This window comes from Chenopodium quinoa, unplaced genomic scaffold (genome assembly GCF_001683475.1).
Source record: "Chenopodium quinoa cultivar QQ74 unplaced genomic scaffold, ASM168347v1, whole genome shotgun sequence".
Taxonomy (NCBI): Eukaryota; Viridiplantae; Streptophyta; class Magnoliopsida; order Caryophyllales; family Amaranthaceae; genus Chenopodium; species Chenopodium quinoa.
In genome coordinates, this window is record NW_018742410.1 from 1148852 (window position 1) to 1164731 (window position 15880).

At 34.0% G+C, this 15880-nt stretch overlaps 1 protein-coding gene across 1 annotated transcript; it reads left to right on the plus strand.

Annotated features, from left to right (window-relative positions):
• Nucleotides 1–1703: 1703 nt before the first annotated feature.
• LOC110705809 lies at nt 1704–4330 on the plus strand. The gene has a single exon (XM_021883744.1). The coding sequence runs from the start codon at nt 1989–1991 to the stop codon at nt 3201–3203; it is 1215 nt and encodes a 404-aa protein (XP_021739436.1). The 5' UTR covers nt 1704–1988; the 3' UTR covers nt 3204–4330.
• Nucleotides 4331–15880: the final 11550 nt, after the last annotated feature.

A 15880-nucleotide genomic window follows, 5' to 3' on the forward strand; every position in this document is an offset into this window, starting at 1 on the left:
TACTCTAAATTATTTTGCCATAAATTTTTGGGGCTACCAACTCTAAATTCTGGTGCTAAAATTGAGTGCAACTTATAACTAGTTAAGGAGAGGAATTTAATTGGCTATGTGAAACTTTTATCGGTTCACTTACCTTAACTTAATATATCTAATCTTTTCTCTTCTTATTTACCTTAACTTATTTTTTGTCTTTAAAAAAATAAATAAAAATAAAAAAACAAAAAACTTATTTTTTTGGCTCACTTACCTCAAGTTAATGGGATTACAAGTCTACAAGGTATAATATGTATCACATATTCACATACAAATAGAACAAATTTTAATATTGCGTAAAAGCTATTTCTTATACAATGTGTATATGTGACTATTCGACTAATGTGAGTTGTCTCCTATTAAAAAAGAGGAAAGTGATTTTCAAATTTGTATGCTTGAGGAGCTACGTATGTACATTCGTGATTGCAAATTAATTTGTGAATAAACCTTGTTATATAATTCATGCACGAGTATAATACACCTTCAAGTTTGGGGCATGTAATGCTTTCATGGCCGAAGCTCGTGCTGTTCATTACGGCCTGGAATTAGCTACAAGACTCAACCCTCTAAAGATACAGGTGCAAATAGACAATTAGGCTTTGGTAAGAGCTGTGAATAGCGATAGCAACTATAGAGGGGAAAGTGTCCATATAGTAAACAGATGCAAAGAGATGATAGAGGATGCAAAGTGGGAAGTGGAAGTGCAACATATTCATCGGGAAGCTAATAGGGTTGTAGACTGGCTAGCAAATCAAGGTGTTACTCAGAATACCAAGATCGAGTTGATTCAAGTCCCCCCATAGCCGTTGGGTCGAATTTTGTACGATGATGTTGTTGGAGTGGCCATGCCACATTTAGTCCCACCTTAGTTTCCTTTTTTATTTGTTTTTTCTTCGGGGCCTAGCCCCTCGTTCGCATTAAAAAAAATTAAAAAAATACACCTTCAAATCTTCAATCATTCGAATTAATTTTCAAATTTAATTGGTTGTCTCAATGCAAGCTATTGTACAACGAAAAATAATGTCTCCTTTCAACTTAGGGCCTGTTCCGATTTATTAAAAACAACTGAAGTGAAGTGAACTGAATTGACCGAGGCTGAACTGAACTGAATAGAGCTGAAATGAATTGTTTATGAGAGAAATAAATTAGAAATTTAATAGTAGAAACTTTCTCTGTTTTATTTTTTTTGTATAGATAATTTTTCGAATTTGTAATGTATTTATAAGATTGTATCTTATCAAGATTTTGATTTATTTATCCTTTAAAGATATTGATTTGGCAAATCAAACATTGAATTTTTTTTTAAGATTTGATATATTTTTCCTTAAATCTGGAAACTTATCAATAATTTTGATTGTTGCTCCCTTGTAGATATTACTATGCAATATTATTACCCTTCCTTTCAGCAAAATTCAAAAACAACGATTCAATTACGAGTTAATTAAAAAATCAAATAAACACCAACACTATGCAATTTTACTAATTCACTCATTCATTATATCTCAAATTAGTATTACGTAGTCACATCTGTCTTTCGAGTTTAAAAACTTATAAAGTTTGAATATCTTAATGTAACACTTTTAAATTCACAACACCTAATCAAAACCATTACTCCTATTGGTTAAAATTATGCGTAAGTTCCTTAAAAAGTCAAATGTTACAGTTATTTTACAACGGAGTATTTACATGACCACAAATCTGTAATATACGAATATACTAAGATATAACGCGTTACGGGAGAATTCCAACCCCAATTCACAAAGAATAGGGCACTCTCCCTCTTTCCTATCCTCCATTGTTGATCATTCCTTGTAAACTACTAACCCCACCACACCCACACCCTCACCCCATCACTCTTCCTCGTTCATCACGCCATATAAACCCCTCTCTTTCTCTCTCTCTCTCTCCTCAAATATAACCAACCCCCCTTCTCACTTAAACTTAATTTAAAAACCATGAAGAACAAAATTCTCCCAAACCCAATTCCTAAACCCACCCAATCCAAAAAGATGACCCGTTTTAACTCCACCCCTATTCCCCTCTGTTTCCGCCCTTCCTCCACCGCTCCTTCCCTCGAGTACCTTCACGCGCCGCCGTCCTCCGCCGCAACAACCACCTCTACGCCGAACTTGACGACCTGCCTCTACCAAACCCACCTCGGTATCTTCTCTCTCACTTGGTCTCGCTCTCTTCTTTCTAGATCCTTCCATCTTCATCTCCATCCTCCTCATTATCTCTCCTCTCCTCCTCCGCTTTCTATCTCCTCCCCTTCCTTCCACCTTACTCTCAAACCTTTCCTTTTTTGGAATAAAAACGGGGTCAAAAAGCTTCCCCCTCCTCCGCAATCTCTCTCCTCTATCTATATTTTCTGGGATCTTACTGGGGCCAAGTTTGGGCCCGGGCCCGAGCCCGTTTCTGGGTTCTACATTGCGGTTGTTTTCGAAGGGGAGGTTGTGTTGTTAATTGGGGATTTGGAGAAGGAAGCTTTCGCGAAAACGAAGGCTAAGAAGGTTGGGAGTTTGGTCAACAATGGCGGAAAGCCGCCGCCATCGTTGGTGATTCGAAGGGAGCATGTTTTTGGGAATCGATTTTATAATACAACCACTGAATTAGGCGGGAAATTGAGGAATATTTTGATTGAATTAAACACTAATAATGAAGAAGATCCGAGATTAGTGATCCGATTCGACTCGAAACGGGTTTTACAAGTGAAGCATTTGAGGTGGAAATTTAGGGGAAGTGAACGGGTCGAAGTAGACGGGCACCCGATTCAGCTCTCATGGGATGTTTACAACTGGTTATTTGAGGAAGATTGTGGGACCCACGATGATGGGTATGCTCTGTTTACCTTCAGATTTGAGAAAAATAATGGAGAAGATGAAGCTCTGAAGCAGTCCATCAATGGCGGCGGTGGTGGTAAATTGGAGGAGAGAGAAAGTTATAGTGGAAGTAACAAAGGGGTAATTTGGTCACAAGATTCATGTGGGTTGAATTACGAAAGGAAGAGGATGAAGAAGAAATTACTGGTAAAAACAAGGAGTTCATCTTCATCTTCTCTCTCCTCTGTTTCATCTGGAAGTAGCTCTGTTTTGGAGTGGGAGAGTGTTGAGGAGAATGAATTGAAGGGGCCCACTGGTTTTTCATTGCTGGTTTATGCTTGGAAGAGTTGAAGTAAATTTGCAGATAATTAATTTCTTCCCTTTTTTTTATTTTTTTTTTTAAATATTTTAAATTTAATTTCTTTGTTTTCAATTTTTTTTTTGGTGATTCAAACTAACCCAAATTAATAGGTAGATTGTATTATACAGATATATAGGTAAAATCTGGAAATCACTGACAATTTTGTTACTTTTATCTTTTCCTTTTTTTTTTTTTTTTGGATTGATGATTTCCTCATTTCATTCATAAATGTGAGATTGAGCAATTGTTTGAATGTCAAGTAAATTGTGTAAGAATTGATTATTGTGAAAGTGATTAATCTGTATTGCAAATTAAGTTCCGCCAAAGTACTAGTTGAGGACCAGGGGACGGATTCATAACGGGTTCATACAAACACGAATTTGAACCAATAGTATTGTGCAAATGCCAATTATCTGAAAATGGTAATGAAATCTAGCTGTTGATGGGTAATACAGGAGAAAAAACATACTTTTCTTGGCAAATTAATGGTCCAACTTAAGACTAAATATTGTACTGTAGCAAAATTAGTGGTGGTCAATGATGGCATCTTGACTATATAGGCCTAAAATTCCGCTGAACAAAAATACTGGATTCTTGTAGCATGGATTTTAAAAACATTAATTAAAAAGTGGTAACTGTTGAAAAATGTCTGCCTAATTTAGAGGATCTTTGGGCGCCTGCTTGGGACAGTGATGAGTGGAAAAGGTTAAAAGTTCCATGCATCGTTGGATTGATTGTTTAAGATGTTTTGGTTTTTACTGGATATTTTGTAACTACTTAGTCTGAAAGTGTGCATATTTAATATGCGTACACTTTATATTATATGGATATTCTAGTTTGATGAATTAATGTTAGCTAGTTTAGTTGATACTCCGCAGAATTTTATATAAGGATAAGGTAGTGCCTAAAGATAGCTCTAGGTCATGCCTCGTGCCAAGCCCATGTGCTTTGGGGTTAGTTAGGCCTGACCCATGAGTTTCGTGCCATGTTGTGTCGACAATTGGTCTAAGCTGCATCCTTGTGTAGCTATTCTAGCTGCAACACCAGCTTGTAACATATCTTTAAAATACAGCCCCCAATTGTCGTTTATACAAAACCGTCACTTCTAACAACTATTTTTTTTTAAAATATAATTTTTTTAAAAAAATCGTCACTCTCAAACTTAAATTTCTGAAATTTCTTACTCCTCTCTTTGATTTTCTCTCTCTTACAATCAAAACACAATTTACTCTCTCCTCCAAAACAACCATGAATGTTTGAGATGAGATGAAAATCAAACGGATTCTCCCAAAAAAGGTAATTTTATATAAATTTCACTTAATTTTGTTTGAATATTATTCGATACTCTATTGTTCGAAATTTTTATTGGAATTGTTAAAAAATTTAGTGAAATCAAACAGATACCTTATGTTCATAAAATGTTTTGAAATGTTAATAATATTATTATTTGTTGTTCATATGATAAATATTCTTAATGTTCATAAAATGTTCTCAGTTTGTCTGTTTTGTCTATTTATGATTGTGTTCATATTTTGAATGTTTATGTTTACTTTCTGAAATGCATATGTTCATATTTTTTTAGGAAAAATTGCATTAAATAATACCACCTTTCACCCATCCGCTAAAAACAAGTCGGCCTTTTGATTATCTCTAAATAATACCACATTTGGGGGTTATTCGCTAATAATAAGTTATAACCGGTTAGTGACCTATTTAACAAGATATATAGAACATGTGTCATTATCTTATTCGTTAGAAATTAATTTGTTTTTTTTAATTTTTAAATGATTATTATTAGTTTTTTTTTTCCTACTCCTATTCTCTCCTCCTTCTTCCTCCTAAACCCCCATCTAAAAGCCCAGCCCTGGTCAGCTGGTCCCCCGCCTCCCACCGTTGCCGGCGCCCCGAACCCCCGTCCCCAAATTGTTGATTGGTGAAGTCAAATTAATGATTTAATGTTCCTGGGTTGCAGGAAGTTCGACGGTTGTAGGTTGATACAGGACTGCTGCGTGTTGATTTGGTTTCATGGTGGTTGAATTGGTGATTACAGGTGGTTAAATTTGTGATTGCGGGTGGCGAATTGGTGATTGCGGGGCTGCAATAATATGTTGCGGGCTGTGCGGTTTTTGCAGGGCTGTTGAATGGTGGTTTCGTGGTGGTTGTGGTTGAATGGCGGAGGTGGTTGTGATTTCGTTGTGGTTGTGGTTGAATGGCAGAGGTGGCTGTTGTTGTTATTGTTGTGGTTGAATGGTGGTTTCGTGGTGGTTGTGGTCATTGACATACAACAAATAGAGAACCCATAAAACTAAAAAATCATGGGGTTAAGCTCATTGACATCTCAAGCAATGATTCGACGAATCCTCCACAACATCAGTACCACCAGATCCCACAATTTCTCTCGCATTCGCACAATCGTCTTCATCCTGATTCCTTGAACTCAACAACACTACTTCCACCACCCCTGAACCCACCCCAGAATAATCGTCGTATGTGTTTTGGTTGAAGTTGAGAAGTCTCCGGGAAGAAGCGTTGGGGGTTCGGGGGTGGGGGAGGGAAATTTCTAGGATTTCGAGGAAGGGGCGACGTAGAGGCAGTTGGGCTGGTGTTGGCGGCGCTGATGCCGGTGGGTTGGAGTGTGGTGGAAAGATATATGGTGGCTGATGGTGAGTGGAGGGGTGTTTTTTTTATTTATTAAAATTATTTGATTGTTATTTTTTTTTAAAGATCATGGTTAAAGTTTAACTAGGAGTTAATTACATTGTTAAACAACATTGTTAAGAATTTATTAAAAAGAAAAAAAAGATATTAATCGGTTATTCAGGTTGTAGGTAAAATAACTTGTTTAAAGCGGACACCAATTAAAGGTGGTATTATTTAGAGATAATCAAAAGGTCGACTTGTTTTTAGCGGACGGGTGAAAGGTGGTATTATTTAATGCAAATTTTCCTATTTTTTATGCATATGTTTACTTTCGTTCTTAAATGCTTATTTTCATATTTTGAATCCTTTTGTATACTTTCTGAAATGCTTATGTAAACTTTCTGAAATGCATACGTTCACTTTCTGAAATCCATATGTTCATTTTTTTATACCTTCTAAAATGCTTAATTATATTCATACGCATTAAAAAAAATGAACCAATGCATCTGTTTATATTTTGAATGCGTATGTTCATATTCTAAAATGCATATATTCATATTTTTAGTGCATATGTTCATATTTAATACTTATAATGTGTATGTTTTATAATCATTTTATTTTTTATTTCTTCAATTTTCTTATGTTCATAATATAGGCCGTAAATTCAATTCATATGAATTGCATGTTCACAAACCTAATCAAATTGATCAAAATTATTATAAAATCACCACAAAAAATCAAAATTCATACATAGATCAAATTGATAGAAATTAAACAAAATACAATTACAGAGGAGAGAGAAAATGAGGAACAAAAGAGGAAAAAACAGAGGAGAATAAAATTTTGATGAAAATTATGATCGAAATTTTGATGAAAATTTTGATTTAAATTATAATAGGAAAGAAAGGTGAAGAGGAAAGTACTACAATCAATTTGTGTTCATCACCTATTACAAATTGGCAAATTACCTAAAAATTATATATGCAATATCAATTACAAATTCAGAAAATATAACCAATTAAACTAAATTACAAATCAATAACATAAACTAACTTATATCAACAATCTCTTCAAGATTCCAATTAAATCCATCACGAATCAACGAAAATACAAAAAATGGAGGAGAGAGAAAATCTTAAAAGGAGAAGATCATGCCAAACATAGTGGATAGATAAAAAAAAATTCAACCAAAATTAAGAATTAAGTAAAGAATTTGGAAAAAAAGAGAAAAATTAAGTAAGAAATAAGGAAAGAAATAAAATAGGAAGAAGATTGAAGGAAGGAGATGAAGTCATATATACCAGTACTCCAGTAGTGCATAGTATATATGTGTGTTTGGTGTTTAAAAAGGGGTATTTGATGAGTGGTGCAGTCAGCTTAGATACACAAGTGTGCATCTAAGAATATGCCCCGTGCCGGGCCAAAGTTTTCAAAAGGTTGGCCCATGCACGTCCCAGTCCCACGTGCCATTGTGCCGGGCCGTGTCGGGCTTGCGTGCCTAAGCAAAATTGCATTGATTTTAGCATGCTTTGTCGTGCCGAGACAGGCCATGCCGTGGCTTATCGTGCTTTGCCCAAATAAAGGCGGCCCATGGCCCACACGCATAGTATTGTGCCGTGTTTTTTTCGTGCTGGGTCGTGTTGGGCTTCGGGCCGGCCCGGCCTAGTGCTTAGCTAAATTAGCTCAATGTTTGATTACTTAGACCATCTCCAATGGTGAGATTTTAAGGAGTTTTTTTTAGGAGAGAGAGAGTATTTTTTGCAAAAGATACCAATAAGTTGGTATCTAAACTTAGCAACTCCAAAAGAAAGTTGCTAAGTTTAGATTCTCAACTTTGAGTCTCATTTGACCAAAAGTGTTGGTCTTTTATCAATATTATAATATATTTGTAATTTATTTAAGTTTTATTTTTTTTGAAAAACTTATAATATGGATTTGGTGGCGCATAAATTGAAAGTGACATTAGTATACTTTAGAGAGTCTCGCCATTGGGAAATTAGACTTCACTTGAGTTGCTAATTTGAGAAGTGGATTGGGTATCACCATTGGAGGTAAAAAACAATTCATTTTGTATTTCAATGCTCAAAGTTGAGTCTCATCAATAGAGATGATCTCGGGTTATTGTTTCTGAAAACTTGGATAATTCAACACTCTTGGACAATGAAAATAAAAACATAACCCAAGTTTAATGCGATTAAAGCTAGGTTAAAAGTTAGACAAAGTGGTAATTTTCTTCCCCATCAAATTTTGGCTGTTACTCCCTGTTAGGTTGTTAGCATGCTCTTTTGGCTTTTTTACCAAATAATATTACTCCGTATTAGTTGCATTGGTGGTTAAATAATTGATTTGTTAAATTTTGTTCAGTAAAGTCAATTACTGAAAACTGACTAATTGTATTATTTTTTATTCAAAAAAATGAAATCCCATTATTGACTCAAATTAATTAGGGGGAAAATTGCTACAATCAATTCTTTCATTTTTGGGGGAGAAGTTTACTTGTTTAGCCACAAGATGTTTGACATTAGAAACTCAATAAAACAATAACAAGAAACGAAACATAAAATCCGCTTTTTATTGCAAAAACACTTTTTTTTTTTTTTTCTTTTTTCTTTTTCATTATCTGAATTTACTTGAGTTAAGCATGAAGGAAATCCTTCAACTGGCTCCTCAGCTTTGGAATTATATGATGAGGCAATTAGGTCCCTCAACTTTGGAACGAGGCAATAGTTTTAGAGGTTTTCATCTATTTTCGAGGGGCCTAATTGCTTCATTTCAAAGTTGAGAGACCTATTTGCAACTTCAAAATTCAAGCACTTATATTATGCTTTACTCAAATTTATTACCTATATTTATTAGACAGATATTAAATTAAACTTGATTAGCCCTTTAAAATAGGTATGAACTAACGTGAACTTATTTTCACAAATCTATCTATCTTCATGTGAATGAACTTATTAATTTATAAATTAGTAAAAATAAGGTAAATAAAATATGACCTAAATTCATATAAACAAATACAGAGTATATATGCACTTGCTTTTCACCCCTTTATACACTAGTGTACATATAGTCCAAATTTATTCAAATTACGGTATCAAATTAAACACATTGTCCTATATCAATTACGACCAAATTCAACATCATCTTAATAAAAAGAGACAAAACGCTTAGGTAAAGTGAAAAAATACTAACCCTAACACTCATTATTCACTTTGAGATACATCTAGCTACCCAATCCTTGGGGAATAAAGTATAATAAACTACATCCCCCATATGGCCATATGGCCGCATATGATTATCAAGATATAATGACTCCAATAAGCCTCCATTAAGTACCATGATTGAATTCATTACATACGCCAATGTGAACCCATCTCGAGTTCATATTATACTAACGTATTACAGTATAATATATATAATCAAATTAAGATTTTACTATAATCCATGCAGTCAAAGTTGTTGAACAAAAATGATTCCATTTGTCATGTAAAGAGCTAAAGATTTGATGCATATGAGATATGACTACCACAAATCATTTATTTATTTATTTTTAATCAAAGTACGTATTCCAATTAAACACCCCTTAGGCCCTTATTAAGATAAAATTACCACATCTTAACGCTAAGTATGAAATTAAACAAAATATATTTAGTCGTAAACAAATATGAAATAAAGTAAAGGTAATTTAAATTTGTTGTTTCAAATCTTGGATCTAGCAAAAATCCAGGCAGAAGAGCATGTGTAATGTATTGAGTTTAATTATGGGTTTAAACACAAGTGATTGTAAGTATTCCCAAGTGTTCCACCCTAAAAGACAATTTCCATGTGACACCCTCTTCCTCCTTGTACTATAATCAAACGGTTACTACTATTTTTTCTTAGATCTTATAATATGGTCATATGATTGAGGGTAAACCATCAAAATATGTCTTTTATTAATTATAGGCTAAATTAAAAAATAACACCCAAAAAAATCCCCGATTTTGATAATAACACTACAAAAAAAGAAGTTTTATTATAACACCACCAAAAATCCAAAAATTTGGTTTCACCACCCACTAACGGATTTTTGGATGGAAATCGTTAGTGGGGCTCGCCATGTACACGTGTCAGTTGTTTATTGATTTTTAAAAAAAAAAAATTCTCACCAAATTGTGACTAGTATGTATTTTTTACTAAATTCTCACCAATAGCTAAAATTTTAAAAAATATACTTATTATGTATTTTTTTGACCAAATCTATGTGTTTGGTGAGAAATATAAAACGAAGTATGGAGTAAAATACTATGGAGTAATATAAAAAATAAAAGTAATAAATAAAGAAAAAAAGAAAGCGGTACCATATTTGTCGGACATATGGGCACATTGGATCGAGCAAACCGTTGGAAGGTGGCCCATAGACTTCGTCCGTGTTTCATGCTTGCAGGCTCAAGTCATATAGTCGGCAATTAGCCGTTTTTCTTTTACTTCATAGTTCTTATACTTTATTATCTCCCAGATATTTCCATACAAGTTGGAGTCTTTGCCCTACTCTTTGCTTGATTTGGACATTTGGAATGCTGGATACAATACGTTCAAATTACGAAATCAGCTATGGCAGCATTGACTATGACAAATTCATGAATGCTTAACTACATGTATCGGTATACATGATACAAAATGTCCATATAATATCCCGTATTAAATTTGACTTGTGCTAATTCATCGAAGTATTTATAGGATTTAATTATAGATATGTTGGCAAAAATGTAATTTCACATATTACTTGTCATGCTGTTAAAAAGTAGTCTATCTCCTCTTAATGACAATATTCAACACTATAATAACAGTATACAAATCAAGAATAACAGTATACAAACCAATAATAACAGTATACAAATTAATAATAACTGAGCACCGACAAACAATTAACGTCATCAATTTCGACCGAACTCAGACAATTTCCAGCATAGAACTCACCGTTTTTAATGGCTAGAGCCATAAGTTTGTGTCTTCGACACGGAAATAGTCTATGTTTGAATACCATGAAAATAAGCCGGAAGTACTCCATAGCATTGCTCACTCTTCTGTTTTGGGGTTATGTTTTTTGGATGGTTTCTGGTGATTTCTAACGGAGGTGATTGCGTAATTCTGGGTTTCGACCAAGGTGGTGACTGGTGGGGTGGGTTCCTTGCTGTCGGAGGTGGAGGTGTGGTGGGCAGAGGTTTGGTGGGCAATGGGAGCTATCCATGGAGGTGGGGAAAGGGTTTAAGGGAGGAAGAAGATGAAGTGGAAAGGAAAAAAAATAAAAAAAGGTAAAAAAAAAAAATTTATATTGTGGTATGGACAACTATGAGCCCATACTTGGTAGTGGGCTATAGTTACTCCTGTCACTCATCGTGGGAGCCTCGTGAACGTGACTTTTATTTTTGTTATATATTAGGGAAAATGTTTTCACACAAAAAAAAAAAAAAAAAAAAAAAAAAAAAAAAAAAAAAAAAACATTAGGAGAAATATCTGTATATGGACTCAAATCTGGCTAAAAATTGACATTTTACCTCTTTATTAATAGAATTATAGTTGAAAAAACCACACATAATAATTCTTACAAAAATAAAAACCCCACACATAATAATGCCAAATCATATAATCTAATTTATATAAATTTCTTTCAATTCTTTATTGTTGTAAATGGTCGTTAATTGTATAACTAATACGTACTCTGTAGAATGAAACTACTACTACCGTAAATTACAAAAATGTCTTCTCATTGAACATCGAAATTCATGATGGACAATTAATGTCTTCATTCCCCGCCCTAACTTTGGTGCATTTACTTCTCCCTGGAAAAAAAATTTGATGAACAATTGATTTTTCTATGTGAACTGAGCTCACTTATAATAATTTAGTACGTAGTAGTGAGAATTCAGAAAACACAATTTAATTGAACTCATCACGTATTTTATGAGTACAAATGAAATAATAGTCTAGCGGATTAGTCCAGCTTTTCAATGATAGTGGCTTACTCTAGTTTACTACTAGGTGCAGGCTTCTGAATGGGCAATGAAAGTATGATAGGAAAAGCCCATAACAAAAGAAAATTCCTCTCTTTACCCAAGCAGCAAAGCCCACAGTTACACATACGATTACAAGTACAACTTTACTGAAAGCTCTACGTCGAGGATCAACAAATTCTTTGGTGCACTCGAGAGTATTGCTGCATCGGAAATGGTGCTCCCACATATACCACACGCTCATATGAGATGGTATGTGCTTACTAAGTTACTATTTGCTAGTGTAACATGACATTTGTCGGCTTCACTCACTAACAAAAGCACTATTCTTAGTGCTCTCAAGTGCATGTAATAATTTACAAACAAATAAGGTTAACATGTTCATTTATGAGGATAGCAACGATTTCTCAAGGCCATATATAGTCTATAGTTAATTTTCTTCCTTCTCTTCAGCCTTCCGACGAAGGAAACCAAACATATAATTTAACCCAAATCGCAGGGGTTGAAACACAACAATACCGAAGGCTTAAGCAGTTAAGCCTAACTAGACAAATCCCAATCAAGACCTATATTCAAAAAAACATTCAGGTTTAAAGGGCTACATCATACCATCAGGCAATAGAAACAAGATTTGTACTTCAAGATAACTTTTATGATACCAACATGAATGCATGTAACATTATTTACTCTCAAAAGCATCACATGAGCAAGAAAACCTAAAGATTAACCCAACAACCATCAAAGAAATGCTAGCCCTAATTAATTACATCCACACCATAATCACCCGCCAATTATGAAAGTAACACTCCAACATCAAAACTGTTAAGTTAAGAGACTCAAGATTAAGCAAGTAATCAAATAAGAAAGAGAAAGACTGAGAGAGAGATCGAGAAGATACAAAAATGTCGCTTAATTCCTTTAGAATCCTCTTTAGTCATTAGTTCCTAAGCAAAAATAAAAAATTAATTATTCCATAAGATCCTTCTGATAATAATTGTATATTCATAATTTTTATTTTTTACTCCGTATCATTTAAGAAATATATCACCGTCCGTATCATTGAAGGAATATATCACCGTTTTAAAGAGTAATTATAGGTCAAACTTTACTCTCCAGAATGTTGTATCATGAAATAAAGAGAGCATTAATGTATGATTTTTATTTGAACTTAACTTATCAAAACAGTGTTACTTCGTATAATACTCTCCATTGTGTATAATAGTATCTCATTTGAACTTCACTTTAGAAGAATTCATATTCAATTTATTATTAATATTCATTATTGTAACAAACTTTATTATGTTGGAAATTATTAAAATTTAATTTGTTTGATATAAGTCATTATAAGTTGAACTAAAAAGGCTTAGCTAATTTAACCTATCTTTTTACATTATAGAGCATGTTTGGTTAGTGTATTTTTTGGGTTGAAAACGAATTCGGTTAAACCATTACCATTATTAAATGTTTGGTTAAGAGATTTGGTAACAATTACCTTTACCAAAGAATAAGGGACAAATTCCACCCATTTGTTACCACTCTAAAACCTAAGGTAACAAATACCTTTACTTTTCTCAAACACAAAGGGATTTCTTTCCATAGCTAAACCAATTAAATGAAAAGGTACGACTAATAGTTACACGGTTCTTTTCCTGTTTTCCACTCTTTTTTCCATTGTTCTAACCAAACGGCCCCTATATTTATATAAATGATATTAACATTATAATAAACGTATATTTCGTATTATTCATTTCAATACTAGAAGAGAATTTGACCACCTAGCTAATTCATTGAGGAGCTGATGAGCATTATAAACAAGAAAATGTTTAAAAAAGAATATGTAGAAACAATTGAAGTACACTTATAAAGCATTAAAGCAAGAAAAAAAAGAAGAAGATGCCATTCAATTTCTTGACCTTATTATTGCCTTTATTCATCAACTACTACTCATTATTTTAAACTATATATGATCTTTATTTTACTCGTACAAAATAAAATAAAGAAACGAGGTAGGTTAGAACATACTACAAATTAAAAGAATTTCAAGATTTCTTTAAACTTTTTTATAGTATGAAATTTACGGGTCACTCGAATCTCTTTCGACAGACAAAAGCAAAAAACAAGAGGGAATACAAATAAAAAAAAGTAGGAAACAAAATGTAGAAGAAGTAATCATGAAAAAGTTGCATGATTTATTTTGTCAGTTTTCATGTGTAATATTAATCAAACTTCATTCCTAACACGAAAGCAATCTTCTAAGACAAGGTATAATTCACACTATGGTCAAAAGCTCAATAGTTGTTGTTAGCTTGTTACCTAATAGTCTAACACAAATAGTCTCCTACAAATATATTTTGTTTCACGAGGTAATATTTATATTCTGTAAATACGGAGTACTATATATATATATATGTTCAAGTATAAATTATTAAGTTGATCAATTACGAATTATCTTATGGGTGGTTTGGTTGGGGTAAATAATTAAAGGGAATGAGAATGAATTGCTATCATTTCCTTTATTGTTGTTTGTTTGTCACTTTTTTCATTCCCTTTACCCATTTTTAGTCTACATTGATTCCCCACCCCCTAGACTTTTCCATTCCCTTTCCTTAGCCACCATACCCACCAAGCCACCCTCATTCTACTCACCGGAACTCACCTTGCCACTTCACCGAAACTCGCTACACCTCCCTAACTTCTCGCTGGAACCCGTCGCTCCTCCCCCACCTCTCCCCTCGAAAATATCTCCTCCCCGGAAAACCTTCCACCACCCACGCAAAACCCTAGAAAACACTCTGCTAGGGTTTTGAGGGTGGGGGGAGGGTCGGCCGACAATTTTAAGGGGAGAGAGAGTGTTTTCTAGGGTTTTGCGTGGGTGGTGGAAGGTTTTCCGGGGAGGAGAGGGGCGGCGAGGGGTGATGGAGGTGCGCTGAGGGCCGACGAGTTCCGTCGAGGTGGTGGCTGGGCGGTGGGGTGGCTGCGTGGTGGCTGGAAAAGTGGAAATGTGAAGAAAGAGGGGATTGTGTGGTGGTGGTGGTGATTTCCTTTACATTTAAAGGGTTTCATTCCATTATCTTACATTCCCTTTGTTCATTCCATTCCATATCCCCCGCGCAAACCAAACAGCTCCTTAGTTATCATGGTAGTTATTATGCAAAATTAGAGGTATGTTATTAATCTTCTGGACTTTATAATTCTTTCGAAGACTCTGATCTTTGTGATAATATTCTCTTTATATGGCAAGGTTTAATGAGAATTGTGAAGTGGTTTAATATTTATTTATTTATTTTTATTAAAAAAAAAACCACGAAAACAATAGCAATCGCAAGTAGTTTGTTGGAAATTTTGTATTTTTAGGCTTAATTGTCGCCTGAGATTATTTTTTTTTTTTTTGCAATTTTTTTTACCAATTTGTCGCTTAGGGTATATTTTTTTTTACCAATTTGATCAATTGGCCCTTCAATTAAAAATAATAAGTAAATTATTAAGTTGATTATTCCGTATTTCCGTAGCATATCTGGCTCTTCGATTTATTAAAGTGGAAAAAGCAACACTTGAAAAAATTGCTGCTTCTAATTGACTTGGTCAATTACACCCTAATGTGTCAATTGCTAACACAATAACTCGGTTGGTATGAACAAGTTGCTTGTTAGACGCAAATAAATCAATATGACACTATTGCTTTCCATGAAATAGATAGTTAGCCAAATGCGAAAACTTGGAACAAAATATATCAGCAATCAGCTAGCCAAATGCGAAAACTATGAACAAAATACAGCTCATGAAAACAACTAACCCTCACAAAGTATGAATTTAGATAAGATTACTTAAAGAGTATCAGGGCCTTTTTCGTAAAAAGTGCAACTACTTATTCCGTTACTTGTTAGACAACTAATAATAGGCGAAATTTCTCAATTGTGCGAAATGGATAGATATCATTTATACTGAATTGTTGAGCAATTAGCCGGACATTTTTTTTTTGGAGGGATAAGGGATTAAGGGGGCTGGGGGATAATTTGGGAGATAAAAGAGCGATA